Consider the following 15,811-nt stretch of genomic DNA (forward strand, 5'->3'; position numbering starts at 1 on the left):
ATTTGGTTGACACCAAATATTTGCTAGACACCATGTACACTCAAATTCTTTTCGTTGAAGCATAAACCTGAAACACATTTAATCTTCCTGATGTACATTGCACTTAAAATAAGTAAAGTGCAACTGCGTCAGTGATATTTAAACTGCGTTGAAGGAGATGCAAGGTGTAAAATAAGGTGATGTTTTACCTTTCACACGACCACAGAGACCCACAGTCCACTTCTGTTCAGAAGACTTTTCAAGCTGCGTCTAATCCCATTTGAGATACAGTGTTGCAAAAATAAAATCTGGCATCACCAGAAGTCAGTCACCAATTCAGATTTACAAACGTTTATATGATATTCTTTCCTTCATTTCTGTTGCACACATTTGGAGTTCTTGACTCCTGACAATTGCAGCAGTTTTGTGAGCCATTGAAACAACTTTGGAACTGAGGAGGTATGCAGGAGAAGCTCAGAAGGGACAGGGTGACATTCAGGTGTGTCTCTCCATGTTCAGTGACAACATTGTTCTTATCCTACTCCAGCTTCAGTTTGAGCGAGCCAGCAGAAAGTTTGCTGAGACCAAATTCAAAGGCACATCTGTGGTGTTCCACTCACCCATGTGTGGGAAACCCTTCCCAGCCGCCTGCCAAGCCAGATCTCCTTTGGTGTGTGCCTGATGGGCTGTCCAGTGTGGCTGCAGATACCTCCTGCATAACCCACCCTCACTCTGCATTTCTAGCTGAGGAACAACCAGCTAGCAGAGCCACCAATATGCACTTCCAAATCTGCTTTTACCTGGGATGACAGACAAATGCTGTGCTGCCAGTGATGGTGCCAGCACCCAAGTTACTATCTTTACAGTCTATACTCAATTAAGAGAGCCTGCTTCTGGTGCAACTTCTCATTCATAATTCATTCTTCCCGTTCTGAAGGCTTTGAGAGAGGTGGAAATAAGTTGGCCGCTCAGACACAGACACCGCAGCCAGGTGATTTGGAGTTCTGAGTTTATTCTCATTTCCTCTAGTTCTTTAGGGAAAGAATACACTGTTCTATCCTGGCAACGTAGTGGACTATAAGGGCACTTTGAAAAAACATTTATTTGATATCAAAATAAACATTAAAAAATAATTTAATAATTGGTCTCCCTGAAAATGTTTTTTTTAGAGATCAGAAAGTTATTGACAAGTGAACTATTGACCTTGATTCTTCATTATGGGTAATCTATGCTCAACATCTCATGCAAAAGATGGAAGTGGAAAAGAAAGGATTTTCCTGGATTCCATGTGTAATACCAATCACTGTTCTCCATCTCGTTAGAAATAAGAATTGGACACACCATTAGCCAACACATACAGTCAGTCCAAATCAGTCTCAAAATTGGGAAAAAGGATATATATCATTACTAGAGGACAGCAGCATCACTCTTAAATACCAATATGTTGTAATACCTTCATTTTTAAAAAGAAGTGCTGGTGAATGATGATTCTCTTTTGGCATAAATGTTAATTGTTTACATATTTACTTATATATTGTACATATTTACAATTATTTTTCATTTCACTGATGTAAACTTAAAACTACTGTGGGGATACTTCCCACATTTACAATAGTACTTTGTTGAATTCTCAAGAATGTTCAGGTTAGGAAACAGTACAGCTGATGGCAAACTTCCTACAATTCTAAGTTCTCTCTTCTTTATTACTCACAGCTGGTGGCAAAGATGTGCGATGTTGCCATGCCTCATAAGATGAGTAAGATTCAGTAAACATATGGAAGATAGCAAAGATTTTTTAAAAAATGAAGTGTGTATGAAAGGCATTAATTTTAATGATTAGACTATGGTTAGCATTATCTGATTTTTCTCAGTGCCAGAACACGAACAACCATTCAGCCCAGTTCAGCAAGCAGTGGGAAATTGTTCTGAGGAAAGTACTCTTTAGCTAATGCAGAATTCCTCCTCTAGGGGTTATTAGTTTTCTTTAAGTTTCTACGGCTTGCAAAAATTACACACTAAAGTTTCCACAGTGCCATGCTGTTTTTCTGAACACACAGAGAGACTATTCTAATGCTTTCCTGACTGCCCAGATGTTCATTGCATTGAGCTAAGCACGTTGAACAGTGATGGCAAGCCTCTGGCTACACACTGCTGAGAATCACAACCCAGCAAGCAGGGAGTAATGCAGTACCCTCTTCAGGTTCCTGCCTTGCTGGGAATTCAATGAGCAGATGTCTGCAGAAGAGTCATTTAGCACCAGAAAGGCAAAATTGAAAACCATAAAAAAACCCACAGAAAAATCTAAGAGGCCTACTTTCTGACAATAATTAAAAAAAAAAAAAATCGGGAAAAAAAAACCAAAAACATTTTGACGGGGTGGAGGGATACTGTTAGAGGAAAACCTTCTCTTGAAAGAATCTTTCAAGCCTGGAAAACTAGAAAGGGCAAAAAGAAATCCTACCTGTCCTGTGGCTCACATTCCATGTATCAGTCACCTGCTGCCTGTGTAGAAATCCCATCAGAAGCCCCATCCCACACAAGGTAGTTAGAGCTCATAATTGGACATACCTTTTTTTCCTGTTAATGCCTCATCAGTAACTTAACCCTCTGTACCATGCCTCTTGCTGATTATGCAATTGCTTAGCCCATTTAAAATCAGAAGCTTTCAATTACATTAACTGGCTGGTAAACAGGAATGCAAGCTGAAAAATTGTGCAGGAATCTTCTTAGAAGCATATGTCTCTATCTTTCATGCATTTTTACTAATTTTTCATTAAAATGCATAATTATTCTTCAACTATAAACATCTGCCTAGAAAGAATTCAAATTTAGGATTTTAATGTATAATGTTAACTTTACTGACTTTTTTCTGAATTGTGAATAAAAAAGATACTAACCCTTAGACCAAAGGTAAGGCCAACAGCAATATTAATCAAAGGAAAGGACATGATTTAGTGTCAAAGCAAAGCCTTATCTGTTCAGCATAGCTGGATTTTTATTTGACCTCCTCCCAAAGATGGAAATGGGTTTACACAATGTCACAAAGTTCGATAACCTACTACCTAAAAAATTTAGAGGTGACTCATTCATTTTTAAGTAGGATATCACTTTTTTCTGAAACATGTCATCTTTGAACATTTTTCTTCAGTAAAAGAAAATAAAGAAAGAGAAGGATATTTTTGAAACTACCAGGACATTGTGACAGAAATAACTATTCAATATTGCTGAACTTACAAAAAAAAAAAAAATGAGCTGATACAGAAAATTCAAGATTAAGTGGGTTAACAAGGCACTTACATTGGTGTATATATCTGACTATGACTTTGATATAATACTAAAGTTTTATGGATCACATAAAGGTTTATGGGATAAAAACATCCATCTAAGTCACTGAAACAATAGCAACCTGATTAATTATTTTGTCAAATAAGAAAAATTCTACTGTATTTATGGCTAGGAATATTCAATTTGTCATCACTAGAACAGATGCCAGGTTTCCTTCCATTCACATTTTCTTTGGAAAACTGCAAGAGTCATAGAGTAATCCTTACTATGATAAAGAAAAAGCAAATGGAAACCATCTGGATTCTCAAACCATCCAGGCTACCATCAACACTATTCCATATCTCTCACTTCATAGGGAAAATGGTTTGTTAATACCTTTTAAACACATTCAATCATAATTTCAGACTTCCTTTCCAGGCTTGTCTACATGCACTACAAATTATTTAAGCTTACAGGGCTTAAATGGCTGAGCAGGGACAAAAAAAAGTTTAAGAAAAGGCATTTACTACTTAATTCTTCTGTTACATAGTTGCTGCATATCAAAAAGCAATGTGAGAAAAAAAAAGGGGGGGGAAGAAGAAAGCTACTTAATCTACAGTTCCTAATATTATTTCAGATATATTATCCATTTGGACAATATCTCCAGATGCACAGAACTAGCATCTTTCAAACAATAAAGTATCTCTCAGCAACATCTGTCCATCAATACTGTGCCATGGCAAAAATGCACAGGTTGTTAAGGCCAGGTGAGCTCAGCTGTCTGCATTTCTTCCTGGAGATGTGAAAATGCAGGAGGCTGGGAAAAGCCTGAGAAATGTAGCATGTGATGGTTCTATACTCTCCAGGCGCCACTGGTTTCAGGACAACTTTAACACAGGCAAAATAACCCACCCAGCAAAAAATTTGACAGCGAAAGCAGCAGCAATGGAAGACATCTCCATGTTTCTCCACTGTCCCACAGGAGTCTGGAGAAAACATAATTGTGTATTACAGCTATATGCTGTACTATTGCATGAATGCAGAGCTGCAGGACTCAGAGATGTCGGACGGAAAACTCCTCAGTGCTACCGACCAGAGGTTTTACTTCCAAGAGAAAGACCTGATTGCTTTCTGAAATCTAGTGAGACAAACAATGCAAGGAGCACATGAGCTATTTCTCACTGCTTCGCTCAGAGGCAGAAAAAGGGGAAAGTAAGAGTCTCTTCCCTTAGGAAATGCATCCTGAGTCTTTGATGCTACCAAGTAACTTCCAAAAATATTAGAGTAACAGTATAGGCTATTTTGAAACTAGGAGTTCTTTGAGGTGATGAACAGTAATAAGAATTGCTCTGGGCAGTTACTACTACTGTTAAATCACTGCCAACTGAAATCTCTCTCAGGCATCAAAAAAATCAGTTCTGAAAGATTCTACCACATTATTTTTTAAAACACCAGGTTCTGTCCATGACAGAACTGAGTGTTACAGGTTTTAGGAATGTTAGAAGGGAAAGACAGACTTTTAATCACCACCCAGACAGTCATAAAGCATGAGCACCATACACTGATTACAGGAATATCTCTGAACTAGAACATGTGAATTGGAGTAGATGAAATGTGTTGCAGTCCCAAAGAAAAAAGGAACTCTACCTTCACTTCCTTTCCCTTAAAGGACTAGGTGAAGACTAGTTAAATGCTCAACATACTAAATATTTCTTTTGCAAGAAAACGTTAGCTTTGGAATTCTGGAAGAGCAATAGCTAACAGGAGCACCTGCAGTGATGCAACCTGACAGTCCTTTTTTCCACAGACTTACAGGAGCTGTCCCCCAGGGGCAGCGCTTGAACCCTCCCAGCATAAACTTCACCATTCAAAAGCAGCTCTGTCAGTATCTGATTTTCAGCCTCTATCCACTTTCTAGAGGTCAACGTGCTAAAAAGCTACCTTATGCTGAAAACAACTCAAAAAAAACCTCAGAGAACTGTAAACTGTGTGGCACCCAAACAAGCAGATGATGCAAATGTTCCACTCTAATGACAGAAATTATGAAAAGGAACAGAACTTCCTTTTGGAAATGGATGGCTGGATTCTTTTCATCCCTTCATGATTCGGGGACAGGGGAAGAGGGACAGAGAAGCAGACAACCACAAAGACAACACTGCTCTTCTGGTCAGTATGCTGGCCACCACTTCTGTCCCAATTATGTGGACATCCACATAGGTGACAAGCTGCTGGCAGTGGAAAGACTGCAAGGTTGGCCTCCTTGAGAAGAGAGCAGGAGCTGCTGTGTGCCAGGTATGTCCAGTTCCACCTGGATCCACACAACAGGACACAGCTGAGCCCATCAACCAAGTTGGTGGTGCCTCCACGAAAAAGCATTTAAGAAAGGGCACGCACACCACACAGGCAGAGAAGTAGGAAAAGAGTGAGAAGCAGCAGTGCCAACACCAAGGTCAGAGAAGTATGTGCTCCATGGTAGAGCCAATACTCCCAAAATACTGCAGCCCATGGAGGATCCACACCAGAGCAGAGGATGAGTAAGAAGGAAGGAGTAGCAGAGAACTACAGTCTTTCCCTATGCTGTTCATTGCCTCTCTGAAGGGACTGAGTGCCACCTGTGGTAGTAACAAGGAGGAAGAGGAGGAGTCTGGAATGAAACTGAGTCTGGGAAGTGAGAATGAAAGGCGTTTTCCTGAAGTGTTTTAATGCTTGCTTCATGTTTTGTTTTTGTTTCGCAATATCTGAATCAGTCAATATGTATTAATCAGTAGTAAAGTTACTTACTCCACTCGAGTCTGTTTTGTCCATTATGGTAATCAGGAAGGGATCTCCCAGCCTTTATCCTGACCCATGAGCTTTCTCATTCTATCTTCTATCCTGCAAGATGGGGTAGGGAGAGGGCAAGTGGCCACGTGGTGCTTGGCTGTGGGCTGAGGCCACCCCACCACCACCCCTAGAGTCTGACAAGCACTGAAGGCCAAGAACTGTGACACGGATGCACCAGGACAAGGCACAGCAGCATCAGACAGCATTTTCTCGTGTCTGTTGCTGGCTTTAACCTCCAGATATTCAGGTTTACAGAAACAACCAGAAATAATATATGCACAATTTAGTTACAAGCATTGCTTTAAATTGTAATGGCTTGAAACCATAGCCAAGGAGCATCTATCCCTTCAGGGGAGCAGTTGTCTGCACAAGTTAGGCACAGGATGGAATCTAATTCAGACTTCAGAGGTAGCAACGTTCTCACCTCTTTCTGAAATGAGAATCTTTTGCTTGACAGTCATCTCATTATTATTTTTACATTTAGGATATTAAACCATTATTCGTATTTCTTTCATCTTTGCTGGTTAGAAAGGTAAGCCGAAATTAAAAATGCTACTTGGAACTATCTGTTCCACAGCAAAAATGAATTATGCTTCCATCTGACAGCGAGAAAAGCATTCACCACTGGGGCATTAAAGTGTACACAGATTTAGGAGCAGAGGGGGAAGCTCTCAGTGCTGACAAGTGCCGGGAGCCCGCAGGGGGCAGCGGGAGCCGGGCCCGGTGCTGCCCGAGAGCCGCCGGGACCTGCCGGCGGGGCTCCCCCGCGGCTCTATTTTTACTACGGTATGTTTTGCATTCAGACTTTCCACTGCAGGCGGCCCGGGTCAGGGGATCCGCTCTGCCGGGGGAATCTGACAGGTCAGCTCAGCCAGAGTTATTTATAGAGGGCGGGGGACTGAGGGGAAGGATGCGGTCGGCATAGCGTTCTTCTGCCGCGGGGCTGCCGACTGGGAGAGGCACCCAGGAGCAGCCCCCGCTGCACCCCTCAGCACAGCCGGGCAAGGCGGCCGCGGCCGGGGAGGGGACAGCCCGCCGGACACGGGGGCTGCCACCGCGAGAGCCAAAGGGACAAAGCCCAGGCGCTCTTCCTTCCCTCTCTCCTCCCACTCTAACTTACGCAGCCTCTCGGGGAGTGAGGGCCACCCCAGGCACGGGCGGCGCCCGCAGTCACAGGCCCCAGCAAGCGGGGAGAGGGCTCTCAGGCCCTGGCACCCAGAGTGAGGCTCAGGACGGCTCCAGGTGAAACTGCACACGCTCACAAGACAACAACTGACTGCAGAGGGCCGAGAGAATTAAAAATTCAGAGGCAATGAGAATAGTCAGGCTGGAGCTATCTGGATACTGCCTTCACTGTTCTGAGTGTGAAGACCTTTACAAGGAGGATTTAAGCTTCCTTTCTCCTACTATGACAATCCATCACTTCACAGCGGGTTATCACCTACCCTTCTCTCCTGGCACTGGAGAACTGTATGTACCCAGCCTGCCACTTAGGAGGTCCGTTTCTTTTCAGCAGGGAAAGAAACTGGGACAGACTACAAGCATCAGTATTTCAAACTGTAATCAGACTGGCCCCCTCAAGCCCTGCTGCTTACTTAGCTGCTTCATCCTGAAGGCATTTAAGTATCAGGAGGTGTCTGGCAGCCACATTTGGAAGGGCCTAAGCTGCATGTGCAAGTCTAAAACTGCCCTGCTGCAAGTGGCCTGACATCCGCCCCTGCCAAAGCCTGGCTGGCATTCAGAAACAAGACATTCATCTGGCCTTGTAAGCACTTGCTAAGGATACCTGACACTGCTGACAGGACTCTTCCCACACAATGCAGCTATAAGCACCTTCTTTTAAAACCTGACCACACTAGGAGATAGTGCCATCATACGTAACTGCCTAACAGCATGATCTGTTCTGCCTGAAAGCAGATGACCTGGTAGGTGGGGTCAAAGCCACAGCTCCAATCTCTTAAGGATGTGCCAGTAGTGCTTATATTGTGTCTCCTGGACTGGTTGACATGAATCTGCTGGGCCTCAGCATAGCAAAGATTCACAGAGCATCCACTTAGCCACACTGCTTGAAGTGCTGTCTTCCCCCTTGTGCACAAAGGGTTTTTTATGGTTCAGCATTTGGTGGTTAGAGCAGTTGAGCAGGAGCTGCTGGATTTCTTTGCCAGATATAACCATCCCAACATTCCCTTGACTCTTCCACATCCACTTGACAGGACCATTCTCCTTCTGACAAATGAGATTTCTGTCTAGGTGCTTATCCACCTCAGCCCCTGCACACATTCCTTGTCTGGTTATGCGAGTAATGACAAGAAATTATGCGTCTGGCAATACATGGACTTAATATAATGCCAAGACAGTAATGTTCCTCAAGGGAGCCGAGTGCTAAGACCTAAACATGTATATCAGCTTAGCAGGACAAGAAAAATTAAAAAAAAAAATAAAGGCAACTCCTACGTTCAAGTCAACTCACATTTTAAAATAATTACTGGCACTGTTAACAGTCCTGGCTTTCACTTGTATCTGCAGACATCATCTAATACATAATTAACAGCCAAAAAATAACAGAGACATCATATAAAATTGCCCTGTGCACATTTTATAGAACACCTCCAATCATGAAACATTTCCAACCATCTATATGCAATATTTTAATTCACTGGACACTCAAGTTATCTGCCTACAGTCGAGTGGCAGCTAAGACTTGTGAACCAGAAGTGAATATTTTCTTCAGTATTCTATAGTTCCAGCTCCAAAATACTCAGGAAAAACAATATTTTGCCCTGATGGCCTCATGAGATACTAAGAGCACAAGCAAACTCCTCTAACATGGGAAAGCCTGCTGTGCTGCCTGTCTCACCACCATAAGAGCCTTCTCAAGAAAATGAGTGCTGGTGGCTTCCTTCAAAATGCATGCTGAGTGAGGATTTTGTGTAGAGTTGGAGGGCCAGGCTTCTCCACAGGCAGAAAGACCCGTCTGCCTTTTGGGGTACTTCATAAATGGCCTTTGGAGGAGGGAAAAAAAAGTCATGAGCATTTCATTTCTAAAAGAGGTTTGAACACTGTTTAGGATTCCCTTGTTCACCTGGAGGAGTCCCCATCTTTGTACAGAACCCAGATGTCCAAGGTCCTCTGGGGATGCCACCAGCTTTTATAGGGACACAGGCAGAGCAGTTCTCTAATTTCCTGTATTACAACTTTTTAGTTGTTTGGGCTACATTCATTTATCTGTGTGCCACACAGTACCCACGAAGCTTATAACAGAGATCTCCACCTAGAGCATCCATTACAAAAGCAAACTAAAGAATTTAGTCCTGCTGACTGTTCCATCTTTTAGGAACACAGGAAGGGTGCATGTATGTAGCCATATGGAAAAGTCCACTACCATACTCTTACTGCTGAAAGCCAAAACTTCCCAAGAGAACCCGTGAATACATTAAAAGCTCTAGATATTTGATTTCACTTCAGAGTTTCACCCTCTCAACCACAATGTTAGTAATTTAAGTTAATTAATCTCCTGCCATGAATTGCATCCAAGGATTCTGCATTTTAAATCAAGGGGAGCAATGATACCACTTAAGTATACTGCCCTGTTTAGAACCTTATGAATCCCCCTGCTGTGGCATTTCGGTCGCATACGGTCGGTGTGACAGCGCGAGGAGCTCCGTCGCCCTCTCCACAAGTGCCAGGCATCAGGCTCAGCGCTGCTGCGCGGCCCTCGCCGGTCCCTTCGGCGGCGGAGAGGGCGAGGGCAGTCGGTCCCTCCCTGCGAACGCTCCCGCACGCTCGCCGTGGGCTCCACACCGGCCCCGCTGTACAGCTGCGGCCCCTCTGGCAGAGCCACCCCCGCCGGGGACACTGCGGAGACACCTGCGCCCCGGCCTGCGGAGGGAAGGGCAGGTACCCACCCTGCAAGTTCTCACTGGCGCAGCAGCCACCTCCTGCAAGTTCCCTCTCGCCCCCTCTTATGCAGCCTCTCCCGTAAGGGCAGACCCCCTCATCCCTCCCCACAGGTGTGTGCTGGGGCGACTGCCCACGCCCGCGTTATCCCCTTCGGACACTTACAACCACACAGGCTGGCTCTCCATGGAAGGATGAAGTGCCCCCATCTGTGACCCTGCACAGGATAACCTCCTCCCGTGGGTGGTGGCGGCAGGCGGTACCGTCCCGCCGGACAGCCGTGGAAGGGGGTGGGGGCCGCTCCACCCGACCGCAGGGTGCACCGACGCCTGGGGTAAAGCCCGATCCCGGCTGATGCCGGGGAGCAACTACCGCGCCGGGGTCACGGTGCATCGGCTCGCCGGGAGCCCGGCTGCCGATGGAGCTGCACTGACAGCCCTGCCAGAGGTTAAGCCCAAACTTTGCTCCTGCAAATCCTGGCCGGACCTGTTGTTGCCACGTTCGGCCAACTCCTCCCCGCTCCTTTCAGCGGCAGAGCACTTAACGCGCACAGCAGCCCCGCTGATCTTCCGCGCTTGGAGAGAAAACCGGGGCGAGAGCGCCGCTCGGCTCTCCCTGAGACGCCGACAGCGAATGCTTGTTGGCTGCGGCTGACCCGCATCCCGCGCCTCTGTGCGCGGCCGTCCCCGGCGCGTCCCCGCAAGTTTCGACACAGGAGCGCTCCGGGACGGCCCCATCGCAGCAGGCTTGGGCGCGGGCGGTCACTTGTCCCCGGCCGTCCCCCAGGCCGCGCATCGGGGGGACACGGCCCCGTCCCTGCCTGCGAGCCACGGGTCCGCTCTCGCTACAACAGCTCGGCGGGCTCGGAGAGGGGCTTGCTCCTTCTCCGCTTGCCCCAGTAACCTGCCGCTCGCTCAGCCCCGCGGCGGCAGCGCAGGCTGTGCCCTGCGCACGGGAACTGCCCGCTGGGCCGGCGGGGGCCGGGGATATCCCCGCCCGCAGCCCAGGGGTCGCCGAGCGGCGGAGCCAGCCGCCCTCCCAATCCCCCGGCCCGCGGTCCCCAGGCGGCCCTCCGTGAGGAGGGGAGCGCCCTGAGGTTCGCCTTACCCGCCTGGTGGAGAGAACCTGTCGGTAGCGCTCTTCCTCCGCAGGCAGGGCAGGGAACTGTTGCGTGGAGAGCATGCTCGGGCTGCTGCTGACCCCTCTCCACTTTGGCCGCCCCCTCACCTTTCTCCACCTCGGTCACTAACGAACCGTGTCCACCCACCTCCCGCGCAGACACACTTGCGGGAAGGGCTTCGCATTTTGTCTGCTCTGCAGACTCCCCCTCCCCGCTCCTCCACCCAATAATAATAAACCTCCGCGAGAAAGAGCCACATCCCCACCCCTTTCGCACACAAGGCTCTACCCCTTGGGGACAAGCTAAGAGACAGCCCACTTGGTAATTTCGCCCTAAAGCCAGGGAGAGCGGATGAAGTGGACGCAGTTTTTGCACCCCCCTCCCCCCCCCCAATCCGGTTAAGGGACGCCTCGTCACCCTGCGAAGGGCTTCAGGTGGCAAGACAAGCCTGAGGCAGAGATAATATAAGGGGCAAAAGCCCGCGGAGCCAGACCCTCGCACCCCTTACCTTGGCTCGACGGCGCTCCGCCGCGCCCTGGCCCCCGGGCCGCCCGGACGCGTACTTGCGGCTGAAGCGATCCGAACGAAGCCAGCGCACGGACCTGCAGGCGCTCTCGGCCCACCGAGTCGAAGCGCAGAATTCAGAGCGGAGGTTGGCAAGCGTGGGCCAGACTCCCGGGTTCCTTCATTCATCCGCAGTTCCCGGGTGGACTTCCCTGCGTTTAATTTTACATTATGGTCAGGCAAAGGCTTTCCTTTCAGCCCAGGGACGGAGAGTTTCGCGTCCGCAAGGACTGCAGCGCTTACCTCCGTAGCAGAGACTGGCCTGTCGCAGCTTCGCCTCTAAGGCTCCAAAGAGAGCTGAAAGAGGCACTGGCACCGCAGAAGCGGAGAGGAAGGAGCTCCGGCAGGAGGAAGCTCCCGAAGCCAACAACAGGTTTCTCCAGCTCCTTCCCCGCGGGTCCCACCCCCCTGGCGACAAGCCTGCCGTGCCCCGTCCCTCCCCTGCGAGGAAGCGCTGCCCGGGAGAACAGCGGCGACGCGACCCGACGACGTTACCCCTTGTCCCCGCAGCGGTCCTGGTCCTGACCGCAGCTGGAGGGATGTACTGGTTGTTGCGTATCTGTTGAAGCAAAATTCTCAGGCCAAGAGACAAGTGCTGCCAGAAGCTGCAAATGACAGAGCAAATGTCCTACCCCCGTAAGATACCAGCTTTTAAGACCTGCATTTGATATATTTGTCCCCTTACCCAGTATTTGCGTTCAGAGATGTCAAGTCTGACTAAAGCCTTGGTATGTGCACACAACGGAGCTCACCGATACTATCCAAGAATGATAAAATCAACAGGACAAAAGGCAAAATAGGGAGTACAAAAGAGGCAGAAGTGTGTGCTCCAAGAATAGAAACAGTTCTGGACCATTCCAGGAGTCACAGGAAGATGCAACTGGCACTGCAGCTGGGTTCTGAGATGACATCTGTAAACCAGAAAAGCTTCCAGTTTTTACTGTGCATGATTTAGTGCTTCTGAAATGCTATCATTCAGAACGTGAATCAGAAAATACCCAAGAAAATGTGAACCACCACCTCTCCATGATTATGGCTTCCAGCCCTGTCACCACTCTTGACAATCAGTGAGGGTGATATCCCTCATAACAGTGTTGGTATTTGTAAATAATAACACATGGTATTATATATGTTTATATATAAATAATAAATAAGATAAACACTTCTTAGCTTTTTTTTCCAGTTTCTTTTCCATACATTCAGATTTAGGCCCTGTTACTTTGTGTGCAAATATTACGGTGCAGACAGTATTCTCTGTGTTTCTGAAGTGCCAGTGTACTTAAGAGGCTTCTGCTCATGGTAATTCAGTGTTGCAATTTTTACTCAACCAACCAAACATCTCTCCAAACCAACCTCCAGCATCTGAAGGAAAACGGTGGTTTTAAAACAATTGCACAAAAAAATAGGAAAAGCATGTAAAGAGAAGCAAGACCAGTTATGCAAAACCATCATATTGCTTAATGCAAAACAACAAATATTTTGTGCTGTAATGCGGGAATCAAACCATAATTTGTGATTCATTCCAGAAATTAGGTAGCCCTGTCAAAATTTCTAGTAACAATAAATGAAAACTTTTATCTAAGAGGTGCAGTACATGACTCAGACTGCAAAGCCAGCTTGGCCTTGGCTGAGGATGGCTTCAGCTGGAGAATTGTGAATTCCAAACCCCAAGCCAGTCTTGACTCCTAATCTCATACAAATTTCCTCCAATAGGAGAGCCACTGAAACTGGAGTTTCACAACCAGATTCAGCAGCACACAAAGAAAGCCCGAGTTCTGTTTTTGTTGGTGATTTTATGGAAATCGTTGCATAAGCAACAATACTTTAGCTTAAATAATACTTGGTTCAATCCAGCCACAGTACCCTCTTACTCCCTCTTATGACTTACTTATACACAGCTGCTGTTTAGCCTGCCTTACAGCTGTGATGTATCACAGTTCATTCATACACTATCCAAACCACAGGCTTGTTTTCTGGTACCATGGCATAGAGTCATCTTAATGCAGTGTTCAAATAATTCACTAACATTTAAACATCTTTCCATCTTTGTGGAGAGAAGCATATCTCATTATCTTATAATTAGTTTGACGTCATTTTATTTTTTCCCTAATTTTAACCTTGCATTTCTTTTCCTAGGAAATACAAAACACTACAGGTTCTTCATTTTCTAATTCTTTAGAGCAACTCATCTACTTGAGCAAGGGCAGACAGGAATATAAATATATTAATGAAGCAAGAAAAGGGAGCAATTGAAACATTCATAGATAACAACCGGTAACAGGATGAAACCAAAGCAGAAGAGGGATTGTGGGAAATAGTAAAGGTAAGAAGACTTTCAGAAGCTGTGAAAGCAGACCTCAGAAATAAAAAAAGCAGAGAACTTAGAGCTAGCTGCAGCTGCAAAGCCTGGAAGTAGAGAAGATACAACGATCCAACAAGCAAGGCCATGAAACAACAGTTTGAGTTTTTAGGTTTGGCTCAGATAGACCTTAAGATTGCAGAAAAATATGCTTAGCAAGATAGTAGAAGGTTTTAAGCTTAATAATGGAGTATTCTGTACTGGTAATAGCATACAAGCAAGCATTTTTTGAAGTAGGTGTACATGTGCTTTTAGTGATTGGCTAGAACAATTATCTGAAAGCTTTTGCGATATGGAAAACTTTTTAAATGCCCTGTAACAAAGAGATCTTTGGCTGCTGTTGGCAAGACGTGAGCTGTTGCCATCTTTCAATTGTCTCACCCTGCAACGACATTGATGTTGCAATAAAGCTCAAGGAATGTATCCCAGCAGTCCCATCCCGTTTGTGAAAAACACCAACACAAATGTTGCGTTTACAATGATTTACTTTATTTGGGGTTTTTAATACAGTTGACTGACCAGTCAACGAAGGAGTCTAAAACAAATCCTTTGCCTCCCATGGGGCACCATTTGTGTTGGCGTTTCCCACAAGGGATATCCAAACTAAATGAAAATGAGAACAGGGTCACACATGAACTGTCCAAACAAGGATGCTCCACCCGGAAGCACATGCCAGAGAGCAGCTGCCACACACATCAAGCTTCTACTGCCCAGCACTGGGACACAGTTCAGACCAAGCATCTCTGTGCTCTAACCTCACCACACACAAGCTCATCACTCAGAGAAAGCTGGCACAGGGCAGATATGTTTTGGAGCCTGAACTACTGCGGAGATGATTGAAATTTTGAGTTCACTGTGGCTTTAAAGCCACAATCAAACATAGATGCTTTTATGAACAAATTTTGGTGCTGTCTACTTAGTAACATTTCCTCCTCTAGTAGTTAAGGTCAGCACAAATGTCTAATAAATCAGCTATATTTCTCCCTGTGAGGCCAAAAAAAAAATCTACTAAGTCCATTCCCATTTGTTTCATCTTAATCGACTTCCCCAACCCATTCTCACAATTTTGTCAGAGCAGTAACCTGAAGGAACACAATTATATCATTCCAGCATTAATCTTAGAAGTAAGAACTATCACTGCCAGAGAAGGGGGCAAAAAGCATAACCTAAAACTTGGGTGGCCTATGGCAGTCATCATTACCTGGGAAGTTTGCTGCTTCACTACACCAGTCCTTGAGAACAATTTTTCAAGCTGTTTTTGATAGTTTTATTGTCTGACTTGGTTTTTACATTAAATTAACACACACAATGGATTTGATATTGTTACAGGGAAAAAAACTTGCCCTAGGAGTCTGCAATCCCAAACATACTGACCAGTTTTAAGAACCTTGGCTCAGTGGAAGGACAAATTCTCAACACAATGCATCTAGCATCAAGAAAAGCCTCAGGTTTTTTTCATTTTACATATAGTTAAATATTCGTCATATTAAGTCATCATCAGGCTTCTATTGCTGTAATTTCCCTTCGACGGGAGGTCAGATTATATAATTTGCTTTAACATATACTGATCAATATGCTTTTTCTTGTAAGCTCTTAACATTCAAAATATTTGCTCATTACATTATGTAACAGTACATTACATATAAATTGCTACCAAACTCTACCTTCAGTTCAAAATTTCTTTTCTAAAATTACCATCTTTCATTAATATTGAATAAAAGGTGATTGTATTGTACCTTTTACTTCAAAGGTTGTTGACAACATGCAGCTCCAACCAAAGAAAGGCAAAATATCAACTATAAAAA

At 45.5% G+C, this 15,811-nt stretch overlaps 1 protein-coding gene across 1 annotated transcript in view; it reads right to left on the reverse strand.

The window, feature by feature from the left end:
• CORIN (corin, serine peptidase) overlaps positions 1-11,776 on the reverse strand; it is a 124,305-nt gene extending 112,529 nt beyond the window's left edge. The window contains 2 exon segments of the mRNA XM_066185701.1: positions 11,592-11,668; positions 11,671-11,776. Of these exon segments, the coding sequence (XP_066041798.1) occupies positions 11,592-11,668; positions 11,671-11,776 (183 nt within the window).
• Between the last annotated feature and the right edge of the window lie 4,035 nt (positions 11,777-15,811).

Source organism: Chamaea fasciata, unplaced genomic scaffold (assembly GCF_029207755.1).
Source record: "Chamaea fasciata isolate MVZ Bird 193981 ecotype frontalis unplaced genomic scaffold, bChaFas1.0.hap1 SCAF_6, whole genome shotgun sequence".
Classification (NCBI taxonomy): domain Eukaryota; kingdom Metazoa; phylum Chordata; class Aves; order Passeriformes; family Sylviidae; genus Chamaea; species Chamaea fasciata.